Below are 19,240 nucleotides of genomic sequence, written 5' to 3' on the forward strand. Positions count from 1 at the left end.
TAATTTTGACCTTTCGTGGGCATTCATAGCCTTGCAACCCATGCTTCTTCACAATGCTACAGATATAACTGATATGGCAGTTAGTGTAAAACTAGCACCGAACACACAGTGACTCTATTTTAACATTATGGGAAGAATTTTGGCACTGTTGAAACATGTTACAAATTTTGTTTTCCATTTGCTATAGGGCAAAGTGCAGGCAAAGGGATTGTAAGGGTTGCAATTGAAATCTGTGGACCAGGATTGTTCGCTTCATTTATTCAAAATAAGAAAACAGCAAGCAATGTACAACACAAAGCACTTGCGAACAGTTACCGCACAATTGCTTGTTGAGTTTAGCAGAGTATTGTAGGAGACTTAATTCAGGTCAGCACTATAATAATATTCGATGCAACTACAGTTCAAAACATGTCACCTAAATTGCCACATTATAAGAGCCCACATAATTAGGTTTAGCTAAACATACATCCTACCCCCATAAACCATGGACCTTGCCATTAGTGGGGAGGATTGCGTGCCTCAGCGATACAGATGGCCGTACCGTAGGTGCAACCGCAACGGAGGGGTATCTGTTGAGAGGCCAGACAAACGTGTGGTTCCTAAAGAGGGGCAGCAGCCTTTTCAGTAGTTGAAGGGGCAACAGTCTGGATGATTGATTGATCTGGCCTTGTAACACTAACCAAAATGGCCTTGCTGTGCTGGTACTGCGAACGGCTGAAAGCAAGGGGAAACTACGGCCGTAATTTTTCCTGAGAGCATGCAACTTTACTGTATGGGTAAATGAAGATAGCATCCTCTTGGGTAAAATATTTCGGAGGTAAAATAGTCCCCCATTCGGATCTCCGGGCGGAGAATACTCAAGAGGACGTCATTATCAGGAAAAAGAAAACTGGCATTCTACGGATCGGAGCGTGGAATGTCAGACCCATTAACCGTGCAGGTAGATTAGAAAATTTAAAATTTAAAAAGGGGAATGGCTAGGTTAAAGTTAGATATAGTGGGAATTAGTGAAGTTTGGTGGCAGGAGGAACAAGACTTTTGGTCAGGTGAATACAGTGTTATAAACACAAAGTCAAATAGGGGTAATGCAGGAGTAGGTTTAATAATGAACAAAAAAATAGGAATGCGGGTAAGCTACTACAAACAGCATAGTGAATGCATTATTGTGGCCAAGATAGATACGAAGCCCACGGCTACTACAGTAGTACAAGTTTATATGCCAACTAGATCTGCATATGATGAAGAAGTTGAAGAAATGTATGATGAGATAAAAGAATTTCTTCAGGTAGTGAAGGGAGACGAAAATTTAATAGTCATGGGTGACTGGAATTCGACAGTAGGAAAAGGAAGAGAAGGAAACATAGTAGGTGAATATGGATTGGGGGAGAGAAATGAAAGAGGAAGCCGTCTGGTAGAGTTTTGCACAGAGCATAACTTAATCTTAGCTAACACTTGGTTTGAGAATCATGAAAGAAGGTTGTATACATGGAATAATCCTGGAGATACTAGAAGGTATCAGATAGATTATATAATGGTAAGACAGAGATTTAGGAACCAGGTTTTAAATTGTAAGGCATTTCCAGGGGCAGATGTGGATTCTGACCACAACTTATTGATTATGAACCGTAGATTAAAACTGAAGAAACTGCAAAAAGGTGGGAATTTAAGGAGATGGGACCTGGATAAACTGAAAGAACCAGAGGTTGTACAGAATTTCAGGGAGAGCATAAGGGAACAATTGACAGGAATGGGGGAAAGAAGTACAGTAGAAGAAGAATGGGTAGCTCTGAGGGATGAAGTAGTGAAGGCAGCAGAGGATCAAGTAGGTAAAAAGACGAGGGCTAGTAGAAATCCTTGGGTAACAGAAGAATTATTGAATTTAATTGATGAAAGAAGAAACTATAAATATGCAGTAAATAAAGCAGGCAAAAAGGAATACAAACGTCTCAAAAATGAGATTGACAGGAAGTGCTCAATGGCTAAGCAGGTAGGGCTAGAGGACAATTGTAAGGATGTGGATGCTTATCTCACTAGGGGTAAGGTAGATACAGCCTACAGGAAAATTAAAGAGACCTTTGGAGAAAAGAGAGCCACTTGTATGAATATCAAGAGCTCAGATGGAAACCCGGTTCTAAGCAAAGAGGGAAAAGCAGAAAGGTGGAAGGTGTATATAGAGGGTCTATACAAGGGCGATGTACTTGAGGACAATATTATGGAAATGGAAGAGAATGTAGATGAAGATGAAATTGGAGATACAATACTGCGTGAAGAGTTTGACAGAGCACTGAAAGACCTGAGTCGAAACAAGGCCCCAGGAGTAGACAACATTCCATTGTAACTGAAGGTGGCAGGGGTGAAGTACAGGGAGCGAAAGGCTATTTACAATTTGTACAGAAACCAGATGGCAGTCGATGGGCACGAAAGGGAAGCAGCGGTTGGGAAGGGAGTGAGACAGGGTTGTAGCCTCTCCCCGATGTTACTCAATCTGTATATTGAGCAAGCAGTAAAGGAAACAAAAGAAAAATTCGGAGTAGTTATTAAAGCCCATGGAGAAGAAATAAAAACGTTGAGGTTTGCCGATGACATTGTAATTCTGTCAGAGACAGCAAAGGACTTGGAAGAGCAGTTGAACGGAATGGACAGTGTCTTGAAAGGAGGATATAAGATGAACATCAATAAAAGCAAAATGAGGATAATGGAATGTAATCCAATTAAGTCGGGGCATGCTGAGGGAATTAGATTAGGAAATAAGACACTTAAAGTAGTAAAGGAGATTTGCTATTTGGGGAGCAAAATAACTGATGATGGTTGAAGTAGAGAGGATATAAAATGTAGACTGACAATGGCAAGGAAAGCATTTCTGAAGAAAAAAAATTTGTTAACATCGAGTATAGATTTAAGTGTCAGGAAGTAATTTCTGAAAGTATTTGTATGGAGAGTAAGCATGTATGGAAGTGAAACATGGACAATAAATAGTTTGGACAAGAAGAGAATAGAAGCTTTCGAAATGTGATGCTACAGAAGAATGCTGAAGATTAGATAGGTAGATCACATAACTAATGAGGAGGTATTGAATAGGATTGGGGAGAAGAGAAGTTTGTGGCACAATTTGACTAGAAGACGGGATCGGTTGTTAGGACATATTTTGAGGCATCAAGGGATCACAAATTTAGCATTGGAGGGCAGCGTGGAGGGTAAAAATCGTAGAGGGAGACCAAGAGATGAATACACTAAGCAGATTCAGAAGGATGTTGGTTGCAGTAAGTACTGGGAGATGAAGAAGCTTGCACAGGATAGAGTAGCATGGAGAGCTGCAGCAAACCAGTCTCAGGACTGAAGACAACAACAACAACAACAACAACAACAACAAACATACATACACCCATGTTTCTTTGTCATAAAATGCTAGGTCCCATGGCCAAGTACCATAGTGTGTATCTTAAATAGACCATTCAACTGCCCACAGTTGGCATGGCACCAGATCATTGAGTGCATTTTTATGTCACTGTGTTCTTGCTCATTTTATTTTGCAAACAGAGATATAGAATGTAAGTTACTGAAAACTGGTTAAATTTTTGATATTTGTATGCAGAAAATAAAGCTATTTCAAACTATATTTGGTAAAATAGTTCATACGGATACAATTCATTACAAAACAGTGTTAATTAAGTAATTTCGCATTTTGAGGCAGAATTTGCATCTGCCTTGCAGTTATCGCAAAATGTGATTTTTTCCAGTCGCTGCACATGACGTACAGTACAGACATAACTATTTTTTAAACATTTTTTAATATTTAGTCACATTCTTTTATGACAATCTGAAAAGACAGATGGCTATTGACCAGACAGAGGAGGAGGAGGAGTCCAGTCGCAGACAGGCACAATAAAAATGGATGACCTGTGACTCAATGCCTCCTCTAAGGCTATCCTTTCCAGGTGATGTTATTCCATCCTGGATTTTCTGTTCTTTAATGTTTTTAAGTACAGCGTGTGACTCATGCTGGATTTAGGTGTAACAGCTCACTTTGTGTTTTAATGATAACATCTTACTTTTGAATTTGAGGAACCCAAATACCGAAACAGCATTATGTTCATACACCTGTTAAAGTTTTTCACAGATTCACTTGCAACTGTTACAGGCAAATGTGCTTGAAAATGGGCATTATGCCCTATTGAGAAAATTGGCCCACTTCAATGCCTTTGGTTTCATCAATAAACAATACTTCCAGTTCTAGGTGGGAGAAATTTCTTGTTCACTTCATGAGAAGCCTCATCATGCTCAAGAAAGCAACAGTGTGGTGTGCAATTTCAGTGACTAGCATGATTAGTCCTTTTTCTTTTCCTGACTGTGGCTGGTAATGCAGCAACTAAATTCTCAGGAATACATTAAAATGATTCATAATTCCCCACTCCCGTCGGAGATTCGAGTCCTCCCTCAGGAATGGTTGTGTGTGTCGTCCTTAGTGTACGTTAGTTTAACAAACTATGGTGCAAGAGATACTGCTAAGTTTCCAGGCAAGACTCAAACATTGCCTTACATACAATGGAGGACATTTGCTGGATGCAGTGTTAAGAAATGTATTTATTTATTTAAAATTTTTCCCCAAGTGGCTCGTCTTCTTCTTCTTCAAATTTACATGGAATAAAATATTCAAAAACTAATTCTTCAACAATAAATCACTTTCTGAAATCTTCCTGTCTCAATGGTTATCCCCATACATGGCTTTAAGCAATTATCATGCTCCAAACCAAATGAGTCTGGCTATAATTGCTCCATAAATGCAACTGTGTGGTAACTAGAAACATGGCATCTTTTCCCAATTAACTAGTGCTGCTTATTAAGGATACAGGGTACTTTACTGGCTCAATATTATGTAAAAATCAACACCTATTTCTTTCAGGGCCTGTTTATAATGTATATGTTTCACAGATTTTTTGTTGATATCAGGTAACGCAGCACACTTTCTAAACAAATTAGAAGTATATGTAATATTTTTGAACCTGCTTATGGCTATTTAAAAAATTACACAGAAATTGATGCTATTTTTTCCCAAAAAGCTTCCTCAAATTGAGGTACCACATTATCCAATGTTATACATTTGAAGAAGACCAAAATTTTACCAGATATGCATGACATGATAGCTGAGGTACTAGACCTATTTAATTCCACGTATTATGTATATTAAAAAGATAAATATCACACCATACATTTTAATTTTTAGACTTTTTTCCTAATAAAAATGTTATTTTTCTATAATTTAGTTGATTCTGCAATAAAGCTTAGGTGTACTACATGTATGGACTACTGCAAGTTACAGAAAACAATTCAAGAATGCTTTATAAACAATAGGAAATATTTGTACCTGAATTCTGAAAAATATAACTTGCGGGAAATTGCAAATGAAGATATGAGTCAAATTAAACTGTGCCTCGGAACACTACTGCAGCATTTCTTCATCTTCAAGCTTCCTCTTGGCACTCCTTTTAGCACTTCTTGCTTCTTTGGTAACTTGAAGAGCGAATATTTCAGCTTCATGCACTCGTTGTCTGTCACATGGAAGCAATTGATCTTCCATATTAGAGACACATTTTATGCCTTAATTTCTCAGGACTTCCACCCTCCCTATCACTCCATCATTGAAACATATCACTGCATTTAGTACACCAACTTTTAATGTATTTAGTCCTACAAAAACATGCATGGGTAATCTTTCCCATATGCAATGGTGGGAACTTTCATTTGTATTCTGAGTGCCTCCATGAAGACATTTACTAAGCAAAACAGGTCACTCAGGTCTCTAAAAATTGGTTTTATTTCATTCATAACAGGTTCAGGAAGAGAATGCTTATGATGGTATATTTGACCACTTTCTTCTGATTTTTGGTAACCACACCAAGAATCTGCCCCTTTAGGAGAAAGTCCATGCACAGGGTGGTCATCTGTGGGCAACTTATGAAATTAGGTGGCCCATACGGCTTTTCTCATTGCCATAACATCATTCAGAGGTGCAGTTAATCTAATGGTCAGTACATAATAACTCTGAAGGAGGTCTATTTCAGTTTTTGTCAATCTGCCTCGGCCACAGATTTTCCATCACATAGCAACTTTCCTTTCATTTCTCCTTGTAGCTTTCTCAATCTAGCACCCATTCTCTTTTGCACATGTCCACGACACTCCAGTTTTGTTACCAAGGTATCACCATAAACATTGAACTCATTAATTTTATTGAAAGCTGTAGAGTTCCCATCGCCCAGTTTTTAAATTTGGTATATATAGGTCATTTTTCATTGGAAACCCTATAACATACACATCAATGTAATCAGTAAAGACTGTAGAATTTAATAATAAAGTCATTTAAAAAAAATCAATTTTTCCACCATTTATAAGTACCCTGTATCGTTAAGGGTTTAAGGAGACTAAGCAAGTAAGGTTGTCAGTTTCCTTTTCATTCTCCAGGGTGGAATCAGTGTACCCAATTGCATGTGCCAAGTAAATTCTACGTGCAAGTGCGATAAAGTTTCATATGGGTACCTACATGCAGTAGGATGTGGGAAACTGTCTAAAAACCACATCCAGACTGGCCGACACACCAGCCCTCATTAATCCACCAGCTTCATTGCACTTCCCAGGGTTTTCCAAATGAATCTTGCTTGAATATGTCTGTGGAGATAGCTGAGTATCCATGAAATCTTACTGAGGTAAATGGCATCTGTCAGTGCACCACACACCATCATTATGGACAAATATGTGGCACTTTAAAAAGTGCAGGTATTCTCTATAGTGAGATCACAGAAGTTGTGGAGACAAAACTGATTTCTTTCCTTCAATACCTTCCTGTTTCATTATATCAAAAGGACCACATTTGTGCTCATGATCTCTTCTCAAATCATCTTCTCTGAATGACAGATAACACTTTTTCCTTGTGTTGTCAGTTCACTTGCCTTGACTTGCATTGAATATGCCTCAGTTTCTGTTGCGCAATGTCTGCATTATAACCCTTCGAAATCAGATTTAGATTTTAAAAAATAAATAATAAAAAAAAGAACTGCCATTCCTCAGGGGCACATTCAAAGCTTTCTAGCTATGATATTAAACATGGAGGCTCCCAATACAATATGTAGCCACTTCATTGCATATTCATTTTATTTATGCAATATGTTTTCTTGTTCCATATATACTGTTTCTTAATATAACTATAAATTAGACTGCACAAGAACAAAATGTCATTCACTGTCAATGGTTCTGTCACGATATTTCAGAAGCAACAAACAATGGAATTAATACGATGATGAGAACTCGGGAAGAAACCAACAAACAAAATTGAAGGAAGTCTACCACTCACCTGGAGCTGATTGTTGGCTAGTCTTACAAACCACTCCCCCCCCCCCCCCCTTTCCTCTCTCACATACACACACACTGGTCCTGGGAAAGACTACTTGTAAGTGTGTTTCATTGTGTATCTTTTGTTGCTATGTAGCAGCACCTGTATGGAATTAATTATCTGATATTTCACAGTTGCCCAGGGCACGCCCAATTGTAGTTTCCATAACATTTGGGGAGGCCTTTCCGATTCCAAATCCAAACGGGACAAGCTAGATGTGGATACTGTGAAAGTGCTGTGTGGGATGGTGGTCCCAAGAAATGGACAATTAGACATCTTGTGGAAAACTGCCCACTGCAGCGATCATAAAGCAGTTACTGCATCGATGATTTCAGCCGTAAATAGAAATATTAAAAAAGGTAGGAAGATTTTTCTGTTTAGCAAAAGTGACAAAAAGCAGATTACAGAGTACCTGACGGCTCAACACAAAAGTTTTGTCTCAAGTGCAGATAGTGTTGAGGATCAGTGGACAAAGTTCAAAACCATGGTACAATATGCGTTAGATGAGTATGTGCCAAGCAAGATCGTAAGAGATGGGAAAGAGCCACCGTGGTACAACAACCGAGTTAGAAAACTGCTGCGGAAGCAAAGAGAACTTCACAGCAAACATAAACATAGCCAAAGCCTTGCAGACAAACAAAAATTACGCGAAGCGAAATGTAGTGTGAGGAGGGCTATGCGAGAGGCTTTCAATGAATTCGAAAGTAAAGTTCTATGTACTGACTTGGCAGAAAATCCTAAGAAATTTTGATCCTATGTCAAAGCGGTAGGTGGATCAAAACAAAATGTCCAGACACTCTGTGACCAAAATGGTACTGAAACAGAGGATGACAGACTAAAGGCCGAAATACTAAATGTTTTCTTCCAAAGCTGTTTCACAGAGGAAGACTGCACTGTGCTTCCTTCTCTAGATTGTCGCACAGTTGACAAAATGGTAGATATCGAAGTAGACGACAGAGGGATAGAGAAACAATTAAAATCGCTCAAAAGAGGAAAGGCCGCTGGTCCTGATGGGATACCAGTTCGATTTTACACAGAGTACGCGAAGGAACTTGCCCCCCTTCTTGCAGCGGTGTACCGTAGGTCTCTAGAAGAGCGAAGCGTTCCAAAGGATTGGAAAAGGGCACACGTCATCCCCGTTTTCAAGAAGGGACGTCGAACAGATGTGCAGAACTATAGACCTATATCTCTAACGTCGATCAGTTGTAGAATTTTGGAACATGTATTATGTTCGAGTATAATGTCTTTTCTGGAGACTAGAAATCTACTCTGTAGGAATCAGCATGGGTTTCGAAAAAGACGATCGTGTGAAACCCAGCTCGCGCTATTCGTCCACGAGACTCAGAGGGCCTTAGACACGGGTTCACAGGTAGATGCCGTGTTTCTTGACTTCCGCAAGGCGTTTGACACAGTTCCCCACAGCCGTTTAATGAACAAAGTAAGAGCATACGGACTATCAGATCAATTGTGTGATTGGATTGAGGAGTTCCTAGATAACACAACGCACCATGTCATTCTCAATGGAGAGAAGTCTTCCGAAGTAAGAGTGATTTCAGGTGTGCCGCAGGGGAGTGTCATAGGACCGTTGCTATTCACAATATACATAAATGACCTGGTGGATGACATCGGAAGTTCACTGAGGCTTTTTGCAGATGATGCTGTGGTGTATCGAGAGGTTGCAACAATGGAAAATTGTACTGAAATGCAGGAGGATCTGCAGCGAATTGACGCATGGTGCACGGAATGGCAATTGAATCTCAATGTAGCGAAGTGTAATGTGATGCGAATACATAGAAAGATAGGTCCCTTATCATTTAGCTACAAAATAGCAGGTCAGCAACTCGAAGCAGTTAATTCCATAAATTATCTGGGAGTACGCATTAGGAGTGATTTAAAATGGAATGATCATATAAAGTTGATCGTCGGTAAAGCAGATGCCAGACTGAGATTCATTGGAAGAATCCTAAGGAAATGCAATCCGACAACAAAGGAAGTAGGTTACAGTACGCTTGTTCGCCCACTGCTCGAATACTGCGCAGCAGTGTGGGATCCGTACCAGATAGGGTTGATAGAAGAGATAGAGAAGATCCAACGGAGAGCAGCGCGCTTCGTTACAGGATCATTTAGTAATCGCGAAAGCGTTACGGAGATGATAGATAAACTCCAGTGGAAGACTCTGCAGGAGAGACGCTCAGTAGCTCGGTACGGGCTTTTGTTAAAGTTTCGAGAACATACCTTCACCGAAGAGTCAAGCAGTATATTGCTCCCTCCTACGTATATCTCGCGAAGAGACCATGAGGATAAAATCAGAGAGATTAGAGCCCACACAGAAGCATACCGACAATCCTTCTTTCCACGTACAATACGAGACTGGAATAGAAGGGAGAACCGATAGAGGTACTCAGGGTACCCTCCGCCACACACCGTCAGGTGGCTTGCGGAGTACGGATGTAGATGTAGATGTAGATGTAGATTTTAAAGACGGAATGAAAGCCTTGCATTATGTGACAAATTGCTGCCATTTGTTTCTCAAATGTAAATATTAATGTGTAAATACATCATGTACCTATGTGTGTATGTTTTATAATGCAATATGATGATAATAGCTTTAAAGTAGTAACTTCAGAATAAAGAATGTTTCCTACTAAAGTGAATGGTCTTGCCACAGAAATTAAAAGAGTAAATACCGTAACGCAGAACAATGCTGCCTGTTTGAAACTTACATTTACAACATACTGCAGGACGAAATTAAGAGTTAGGAAGTTTTATTCTTTGTGAGTACTACAAAATCCATGCAAAACCAATTTTTATAAATGACAAAACCTCAAGTTATACCCATGGTGCCCAATCTCTGCTGCAAAACAGGAAATGTGTATAGAATTCAATTTTCACTCTACAGTGGAGTGTGCGCGCTGATATGAAACTTCCTGGCAGATTAAAAATGTGTGCCGGACTGAGACTCGATCTTCCAGGAAGTTTCATATCAGAGCACACTCTGCTGTAGAGTGAAAATTTCATTCTAGAAAAATCCCCCAGGCTGTGGCTAAGCCATGTCTCCGCAATATCCCTTCTTCCAGGAGTGCTAGTTCTGCAAGGTTCGCAGGAGAGTTTCTGTGAAATTTGGAATGTAGGAGAAGAGGAACTGGCGGAATTAAAGCTGTGAGGACAGGGCGCGAGTCATGCTTGGCTAGCTCAGTTGGTAGAGCGCTTGCCCACGAAAGGCAAAGGTCCCGAGTTAGAGTCTCGGTCCGGCACACAGTTTTAATCTGCCAGGAAGTTTCAGGAAATGTGTAGTTTAATATTAGGGTATATCAACTGGTCTCAAAATAATTATAGGATAATTATCTGCCGATAGGAAAATGCTATCTATTTTCTTTGCTCTAGGGGAGTACCCAAAACAGTCACTGAGAAGTAACACATGAAACAATATCACATGCCTCAAGTCACTGAGCCAACTCTACAGCACACAGATGCTTCTTTTAAATATGCTAAGGAAAGTTCTGGCAGAATGTATATAATTTAAGACTAAAGAAGGCCACACAATGGATAGCAGTTCATGAAAGGAGAAAGGATTTGTGTACCTTTCGACAAATTCTTCTTTTATCATAGCATGGTAGGTAGTGGCCCAAAATGTTGCAGACTGTTTAGCTGCAGTAGGATTTACAGGTTTTGGGCCTACAGCCTCGATCTTGCGTCATTTTGTCTTTACTTCTTAAATGAAGACTTGGCTCAAACAGAAATGAATTAAGAGGTACTCCAAGTCTAACAAGGTGTGTGTAAAACTGCCTAATGGTTTTTGGAGCAGCTGTCTGTAAATGTTGCTGAATAAAAGAATTTTATAGCGTCAGGAAATGAAAGGACAGGAGGTGCACATTTCAGGCACATGTCACTTATTTATCCATTTTACGTGTGAAAAACTATTGTCACTTAAATAAAATTATACAGACAGTAATTTACAGCATGAAATTTCTTAATTAAGGTTCCTCACTGGAGCCACAAATTTTTTTTTCCTTGATCCCCTATGTTAATAATAGATAACGAAGTAGTTGAAGTTTCCACAATATAATTAATATAGTATATGCTTATTGTGAATGAAAAGAAATTAGCCACTAGCAGTAATGTCCTGTGAACCATGACTCATGGTGTAATTTAGTCACTAGCTCTCTGTTGCTTTTTAGCACTTGTGATGCACTCAGTTTATCATTTAATTCAGTACTCTTTTCTTGTCTGACAGAATAGGATTACTTGCAGTAAAATTAGTTTCATCAAGGATATCTTTAGAATTCTGTTTATTTGTCAATGTTTTAAGTCTCAGTAAGACTGTACAGAATGGAGTAAACAAGTCAAATTGCTAGTACACAGTTCCTGGTGTCAAAAATGCTTGTGCAACTGACACAGCTCCAGCTTTGGACCTAAGTGTGAAGGATATTTTACTACTTCTCAGATTTAAAGGGACTGATAAGATATACTGGTTGGATTGCAATGGAGGTCACCTTAGATGTCAAATTTAGTGAATCTGTTTAAAAAAAACACACACACACTTACGTGGCTGCACTGTGCCAACTGAACACACAATACCTGGACTGCAGTTTGGCAGGTAGAATGAGGTGTTAGGTGGGTGGATATGGGAGAAAAGATGCAGAAAGTGGAAGGTGGTGCTGGAGAAGGGTGACTGACAGCTTGGAGGGAGGCAACGCATGTTCAAGATAGGAATGGTAAAGGTAGAGGCAGTAGGTGACCAAGACAGGAATGTGATGCAAGAACCAGTGCCAGGGAGTTCATGCAGCACAAAATAACTATGCTGCGGAGGAGTGTTTGGAGGGAGTGCTCATCAGAGGAAGGGAAGACTGTTGAGTAGAGGGCGTCAGTGCAATGCGTCAGCAGACAGAGAGGCCCAGATGATTGTGGAACAACAGGTGTGTTGCAAGAATATCTCCAAGGTGTGTTGCAAGAATATCTTCAAACTGCATTGTTCAGAAAAGTTAGTGCTGGAGGGAATGGTCCACATTGACCAGGCTGTGAAGCAGCCAGTGAAATCGAGCTTGCTATTGCTCAGCAGCATGTTGTGCCACAGTTTGGCAGTGGCCATTCATTCAGGTGAACAGCTGGTTGGTTGTCACACTGCCTTGTAAAGCTGAGCAATTATTGCTGCAGAGTTTGTATACAACATGACTGCTTTCACAGGTGATCCTGCCTCTGATGGGATAGGGCAAGTCTTATGACAGGACTGGAGTTGGAAGAGCTGGGCAGGTTGACTGGATAGGTCTTGCACCTGGGTCTTCCAGAGATATATGATCCCACTGGGAGTGGCAAAGGCATAAGGATGGACCACGATGTTGTGTAGGTTGGGTGGCCAATAAAAAACCACTTTGGGAGGGGTGCAAAGGATCTTAGGTAGGGTGACCCTCATTTCTAGTCATGATGTTAGACAATCAAAGCCCCAACAAAGGATGTGGTTCGGCTGTTCCAGTACATCATGGTATTGGGTGACGAGAGGGTGCTCTTTTGTAACTACGGAGGATTGAAGCATGTAACGATATGGCATATGAAATATGTTTGCGAACTAGGTTTGGAGGGTAGTGCCTGTCTGCAAAGGCCCCATGAGACATTCAACATACTGGGCAAGGGAGTTCTTGTCATTGCAGATATGCCGTCCTTGGGTGGCAGGCTGTGTGGTGTAATAGCTGTCATAGGGATAAAATTATGGATGGAATCATCAGAGAGATGGGTGTCAATGTCGAGGTGGTGGCATGTTGGACTGAGGAGGACAAGGTGTTGAAGCTGTGGAGGAATGAGGGTAGGGTGTCTTGGCCCTGAATCCAGATCATGAAGATATTCAACGAATCTGAACCAGACAAGGGGTTTAGCATTTTTTGGGGGGGCAGGGCAGAGTAGAAAGGTTTCTTTTGGATTGTCTATAAAGAATGTCATAGGAGGATAACTGTCAACTTATTTCTTACATCTCTAACCAGTTACATCCTCGCATGTAACAACTTTTTTTTTAAGGAGAAAATATATCAACAAATCTGTGGCACAGCCATGGGCACCTGCATGACATTCAAAAAGAGCATTCTTTTCAAGTTATGAGAGGAAAATGTTTTATCTTTTCGATTGAGATGGCAAATTCGTAATCAGTATTCCAAGAAAAAGGAATTGGCAGATTTTCAGAACCTTTCTAAAACTTCTCAGATGATGATAACCATTTTCCAGTAATGACAGGATACGAATCCTGCAAGAGCCACCTTTGTAGAGTTATTGAATAAGTGTGCTACAATGTACATGTGGTCAGTAGAAACAACAAAAATGGCACCCACCCAATTTTCTTCATTGTTCCTTTTTTGACAGTCTGCAGGTGATGGGAGTTACATTTTGTGTTGCATTAGCTTAGACAAACAATGGAAAATCCAGGATGGAATAACAATATAAATTAGGGTAGATTGTTACTCACCCCACAGAGAGAGCACTAAGCAGTGAACAGGCAACTTTAAAATCAGACTAAGCTATTAGACAAAGTCTTTAATTAGATTTGAAAAAACACACACACACATTCCTAAAGGCACAAATCACGCACACATGAACGTTGTCACCTCAGTGCCCGGAGACAACAGTAGCCGTGTGTGTGTGTGTGTGTGTGTGTGTGTGTGTGTGTGTGTGTGTGTGTGTGTGTGTGTGTTTTAACACTGGAGAAGAACTTTGATAGCTTAGTCTATTTTTAAATGTGCCAGTCTGCCACTACATGCATCCTCTACGTGGTGAGGAGCAACCTATCCTAATTCCTGTTGTGAGAATTACTTTAGAGTAAGAGTGGAAGGAAAGAAAGAAAACCAGAAGGATTTTTATGTGCCGTTGACAAAGAGGTCTTCAGATATAGAGCACAAACTCAAACTGAAGGTGGACAGTGAATTAAATTGACCATATGCTTTCCAAGAACCATCCTAGTAGTTGCCATGAGTGATTTTGGGAACTCACGGAAAACCTAAATCAGATGACTATTTGGGGATTTGAACCACTGTCGTCCTGAATAAATGTCTGAGGTCTTACTCTGTGCCACCTTACTTGGTAGTGAAATTGAAACCCGTATAAGATAACCTAAAACACAGTCCATTCATATTTGTGCACAAAGAAATGTGTATGCTTCAGTGAACCAAATACGTTCAGGCATTCTGTCTCTCACTGCCCAATGTAAATCTGCATGTATTATTCACATTCACTTTTGCAATGTTTCCAATGTGACAAAACCAGAGGTGTACATATTATTTACCCACTATTACAGATGGTGGTGTTTATAACACAGCCGAGCACAGGTGAAACAGACCTCGGAGCAGTCACATAAGTCCGGAACCGCGCTGCTGCTATGGTCGCACGTCCGAACCCTTGATGTGTGTGATGTCCTTAGGTTAGTTAGGTTTAAGCAGTTCTAAGTTCTAGGGGACTGATGACCACAGATGTTAAGTCCCATAGTGCTTAGAGCAATTTGAACCATTTGCAGTCACAGATGAGTACTGAGTTCATATCATTTCCCACAGTAGCCTTAAAAGGGCCTGACAAGAATGATCAAATGTACCAACAAAATAGGTTCACATTGTTATGGACATTGTTATTAACACCCATACTGTTTAGGAGCTGTTATATTTTTACTAGGGATGAACTGTACATTTTACATTTTTGTAATGACTTACAATGGTCTCAAATCCTCATTATTTTGTTCTCCCTGTTGCAGGAACCCAAGTAATGTTGTAAGCATTAGGTGATGAATTTAGTGAACTGTGATATGAGGATGTAGACAGTGTGACACATGGAAGTTTGGGTCCGTCCTCGGAGTATGTATGGATAGCCAAGATGGTTAAGGCAACCACTTGATATAAATGGAAAACCCAGATTCAAGACCCAGTCTGGCACATATTTCCATATGTCATTATTGGATAGTACATCTGTACCTAATACAGCTGTTGTCAATCAGCAAATTAATTTTGAATTACCTGAAGGATGTAAAATATAATCTGATATTATGTAGTTCATCAACACACTGTGGCATTATAATGTTCACCCTTACGTAAGTGAATTTTAGTCAAAATGCATTCTCTCCTTACTGTGAAATTTTCGCAGAGCTTCTGTGCCACACTCCCTGTTTTGCCACATATCACTTATTATTCCTGTGTACTAAAATGATTCGCTAATGTTGTTGGTTACAATCCTAAAAACACTGATGAATATAAAAATAACACAAACCTTCATCTGGATCCTGTCCCACTTCTTGCCTATACCACTGGGCATCATCATCTTCATTTTTCATTTCCTGTTCTTCATTTGCTTCTTCAACTGCCTTCCGCATTAAAATATCACTTTCCAGTTGTCCTTTCTGCATGCCCTTCAGTGATTTCTGCTTTAAAATTTCCTTCTTTTTCTCCTTTGCTGCTTTATTTTCCATCTGAATCTTCTTTCTCTTTTCCTTAAGTTTTCTAGAAGAGAAAAATAATTCTCTAGGTAATAAATAATAATTCTCTAGGTAATAAATGATATATTATTATTATTTGATGTAAATGTTGCAATATATATATGAAAGACACAACTGTGTTTACTTTTCAAAGGCTTTCTTAAGCGTCACAATTTATTTTTCTAGTTAAGTAATTTTCATTTATAAATATCCAAATGGGCGCCAGATGAAGGATGGATAATCATCAGACACATGGATGAAGTCAAGAGTGATATATGGAACATGGTGCACCCATGCATTTATAACAGAAGAGTGTATGCTATAGCGGCTTTTTAAAAAAACTACAGAGAACAATTAATGAAGACTGTTTACTCAAAAATTCACTGACAAGTATTCAACTAAGTTTTATTTTACATTGCTTCATGTTTCTTAAAACAAAGCAGATAAGACATTTTTGCTGATCTGTACATATTTATTGTTCATTAATAAAAATTGTTACACTATTTGCCATTCCTGTGATCCACACTTTACTAATAAATGGCTATAAGAAAAAATGTTTTTTTTTTTTTTTTTTATATCTGAGACCACTAATCCAGGCAAAACATACAAACAATCAGTTCATATCTTGGTGGTGGACATTTTATCTACATATAAACGATTTACATTGTATAGTATGTGATAGGCAAGTTCAGAGGCAGAACATACTATCATATGCACAGATTTTTTAAAAGTATCTGCAGTTCAATGAATATTTTAGATGCACTTTGTACTTTGCTTACAAAAATAGCTGAATTGTATAGAAAGCAACATTTCTAATTGTTATCATGCTATCACAGAGAAACAATATGCTGACAGCATCCATATATAAGTTGTAGTGGATGAGGACTATGACCTGGTCACTAGTATAATTTCATGGAGAAATATTAAATTATCAACCCATAGGACATTAACTGTTACATTGCAGTTTGCAGTAACAGTAGTAAAACATAAAATAGGAATTCTAACCCCTACAAATGGTCCACTGACATCCCAACAAGATTTATAAGATAATTCCATAAACGTTTCTTTTTGCACAGAATAAAAAATAGTTAACTGCTCAAGAAGAGTTTTGCAGCACCTAAATGCCTTGCAGGAAGTTTGTGGTTTATTGAACAGAAATCTCTTCTTCGATACTTGTTTCACTACAGGAAATTGCAATGCACAACCACCTGTGTAATGAGGGTAAAAGTAAACCTGCATTCTCAATGCAGTTCAATAGAGAGCACTATCTCTTCGATCACAAATGCGGCAATGAGTTCAGTCTTTGAAGACAAAGGGTAATTCCATATAAAGCTTTGGCCATGGTGAGTTTGTTGTCGCATTATGGCAAGCAGGACGGTCAGTACAGCCAGCCATCTGCCAAATTTACAAACAACATATCACTGTCATCTGAACACTCACCACTATCGTGAGACATAGTTGAAGATACGCCACTTGCAGTCACACACAGAGAACACCACTAGCAGATGATGGAACACAAACCTGTCATTGGCCGCACTGTTACTGAAATTTAAAAGTTGTTATGTGATTTCATGTAACTTTTACCATTCTGATAAGATAGTTTTAGAACTATTGAAACCTGGTATGTGTGTGTGTTTTTTTTTTTTTTTTTTTTTTTTTTTTTAAGTTGTGTGCAACCTGTTACCTGACTTATTACATTTTATATAATTGCTAACGTATTTGTTCAGATGCAGACTCTTTACAGCAATACACCACCATTCTCACCTCAGTCTTCACTGGACTTAAGGGGGGGGGGGGGGGGGGGGGGGGTAGGACGTCGAGAGGCACTACAGGACATTTTAATTTACACTGTCTATACATGTACAAATAAATTCATAAAACTTTGTTAGCATGACCAGGAAGGGTTCAGAATTCACACTCATAGCAGTGCAAGTTCGAAAACATAACAAGTAATTTCTTTTACATGTGAAATTTCATCATTTTTTCAGTTACTAATGGCAGCATTTGTTGCTATAGGTACACTTTTCTTCATAAGTAAGACAGATTCTTCGATGAATTTTGCACAGCATAAAAACCATACTTAAGGTGTATGAAACTAGAATTTTCCAAATCTATTAAAAACTGTAGTAAAAATTGAGGTAATTAACTATAAACTTTGTGTTTTTCCTTAACATTAAGTTTAAAATATAACAGCTCATTCGTTTTTTCATAAATTAAATGAATTCCAGAGTTTCATATAGCTGTAAGTATGGTATGTATGCAGTGCAAAACTCATCAAAGAATCTCTCTAACTTATGAAGAAAAGTGTACCTATAGCAACAAATGCAGCCATTACTAAGTGAAAAATAATGAAATTTTGCACGTAAAAAGAAAATTATTTTGTTATGTTTTCGAACTTCCACTGCAATGAGTGTGGATCCTGAATTCTTCCTGGTGATCCTGACAAAGTTTTATGAATGTATTTGTAAAAGTATAGACACTGGAAATTAAAATGTCGTGTGATGCCTCTCCTGCTCCAACTTGATGTCTAACCCCCCTTAATTTCCACACCAGCCTGGTTCAGAAGCAGATCACATCCAATCCTGGTACTGCTGATTTCTCCACATCAACACTTGGCACTTACTAGGGAAACTCCCCATTGCACCCCCTTCGATTTGGTGGTATTAGTGGTAAAATGGAACCAGTGGATAGCCCATCAAAAACTGAACACAGATCAAGCATGAAAATAGGAAGAAGATGTACTGAATTGTGAAAAAGAAGAACATTCCAAGCACAGGATGTGCAACATCGAGCGAACTGCTAGAGCCACAGTGTCATGGTTGTGTGGTCGCGGTGTCTGATTACAAATAGGGAGATCCGTGTTAAGACCTACCTTGTGCCCATTTTTAATTTACTTTTTCACAAACTTATGAACTGTCCATCTGGTCACTGACATGTCTGCTCTCCTCTTGTAGTCTTGACAATTATCATACTATAAATTGTTTGTAGACTGGCAATGGCAAGGAAAGCGTTATTGAAGAAGAGAAATTTGTCAACATCGAATATAGATTTATGTATCAGGAAGTCGTTTCTGAAAGTATTTGTTTGGAGTGTAGCCATGTATGGAAGTGAAACATGGACGATAACTAGTTTGGACAAGAAGAGAATAGAAGCTTTCGAAATGTGGTGCTACAGAAGAATGCTGAAGATTAGATGGGTAGATCACGTAACTAATGAGGAGGTATTGAATAGGATTGGGGAGAAGAGAAGTTTGTGGCACAATTTGACTAGAAGACGGGATCGGTTGTTAGGACATATTTTGAGGCATCAAGGGATCACAAATTTAGCATTGGAGGGCAGCGTGGAGGGTAAAAATCGTAGGGGGAGACCAAGACATGACTACACTAAGCACATTGAGAAAGATGTAGGTTGCAGTAGGTACTGGG

General features: G+C 39.2%; 1 protein-coding gene across 1 annotated transcript in view; it reads right to left on the reverse strand.

Moving 5' to 3' along the window:
* Window positions 1-19,240, reverse strand: part of LOC126356228 (protein Peter pan) — an 85,496-nt gene that overhangs the window by 11,936 nt on the left and 54,320 nt on the right. The window contains exon 7 of the mRNA XM_050007049.1: window positions 15,611-15,840. Within this exon, the coding sequence (XP_049863006.1) occupies window positions 15,611-15,840 (230 nt within the window). The remainder of the gene's footprint in view (window positions 1-15,610; window positions 15,841-19,240) is intronic.

Source organism: Schistocerca gregaria, chromosome 1 (genome assembly GCF_023897955.1).
Source record: "Schistocerca gregaria isolate iqSchGreg1 chromosome 1, iqSchGreg1.2, whole genome shotgun sequence".
Classification (NCBI taxonomy): Eukaryota; Metazoa; Arthropoda; class Insecta; order Orthoptera; family Acrididae; genus Schistocerca; species Schistocerca gregaria.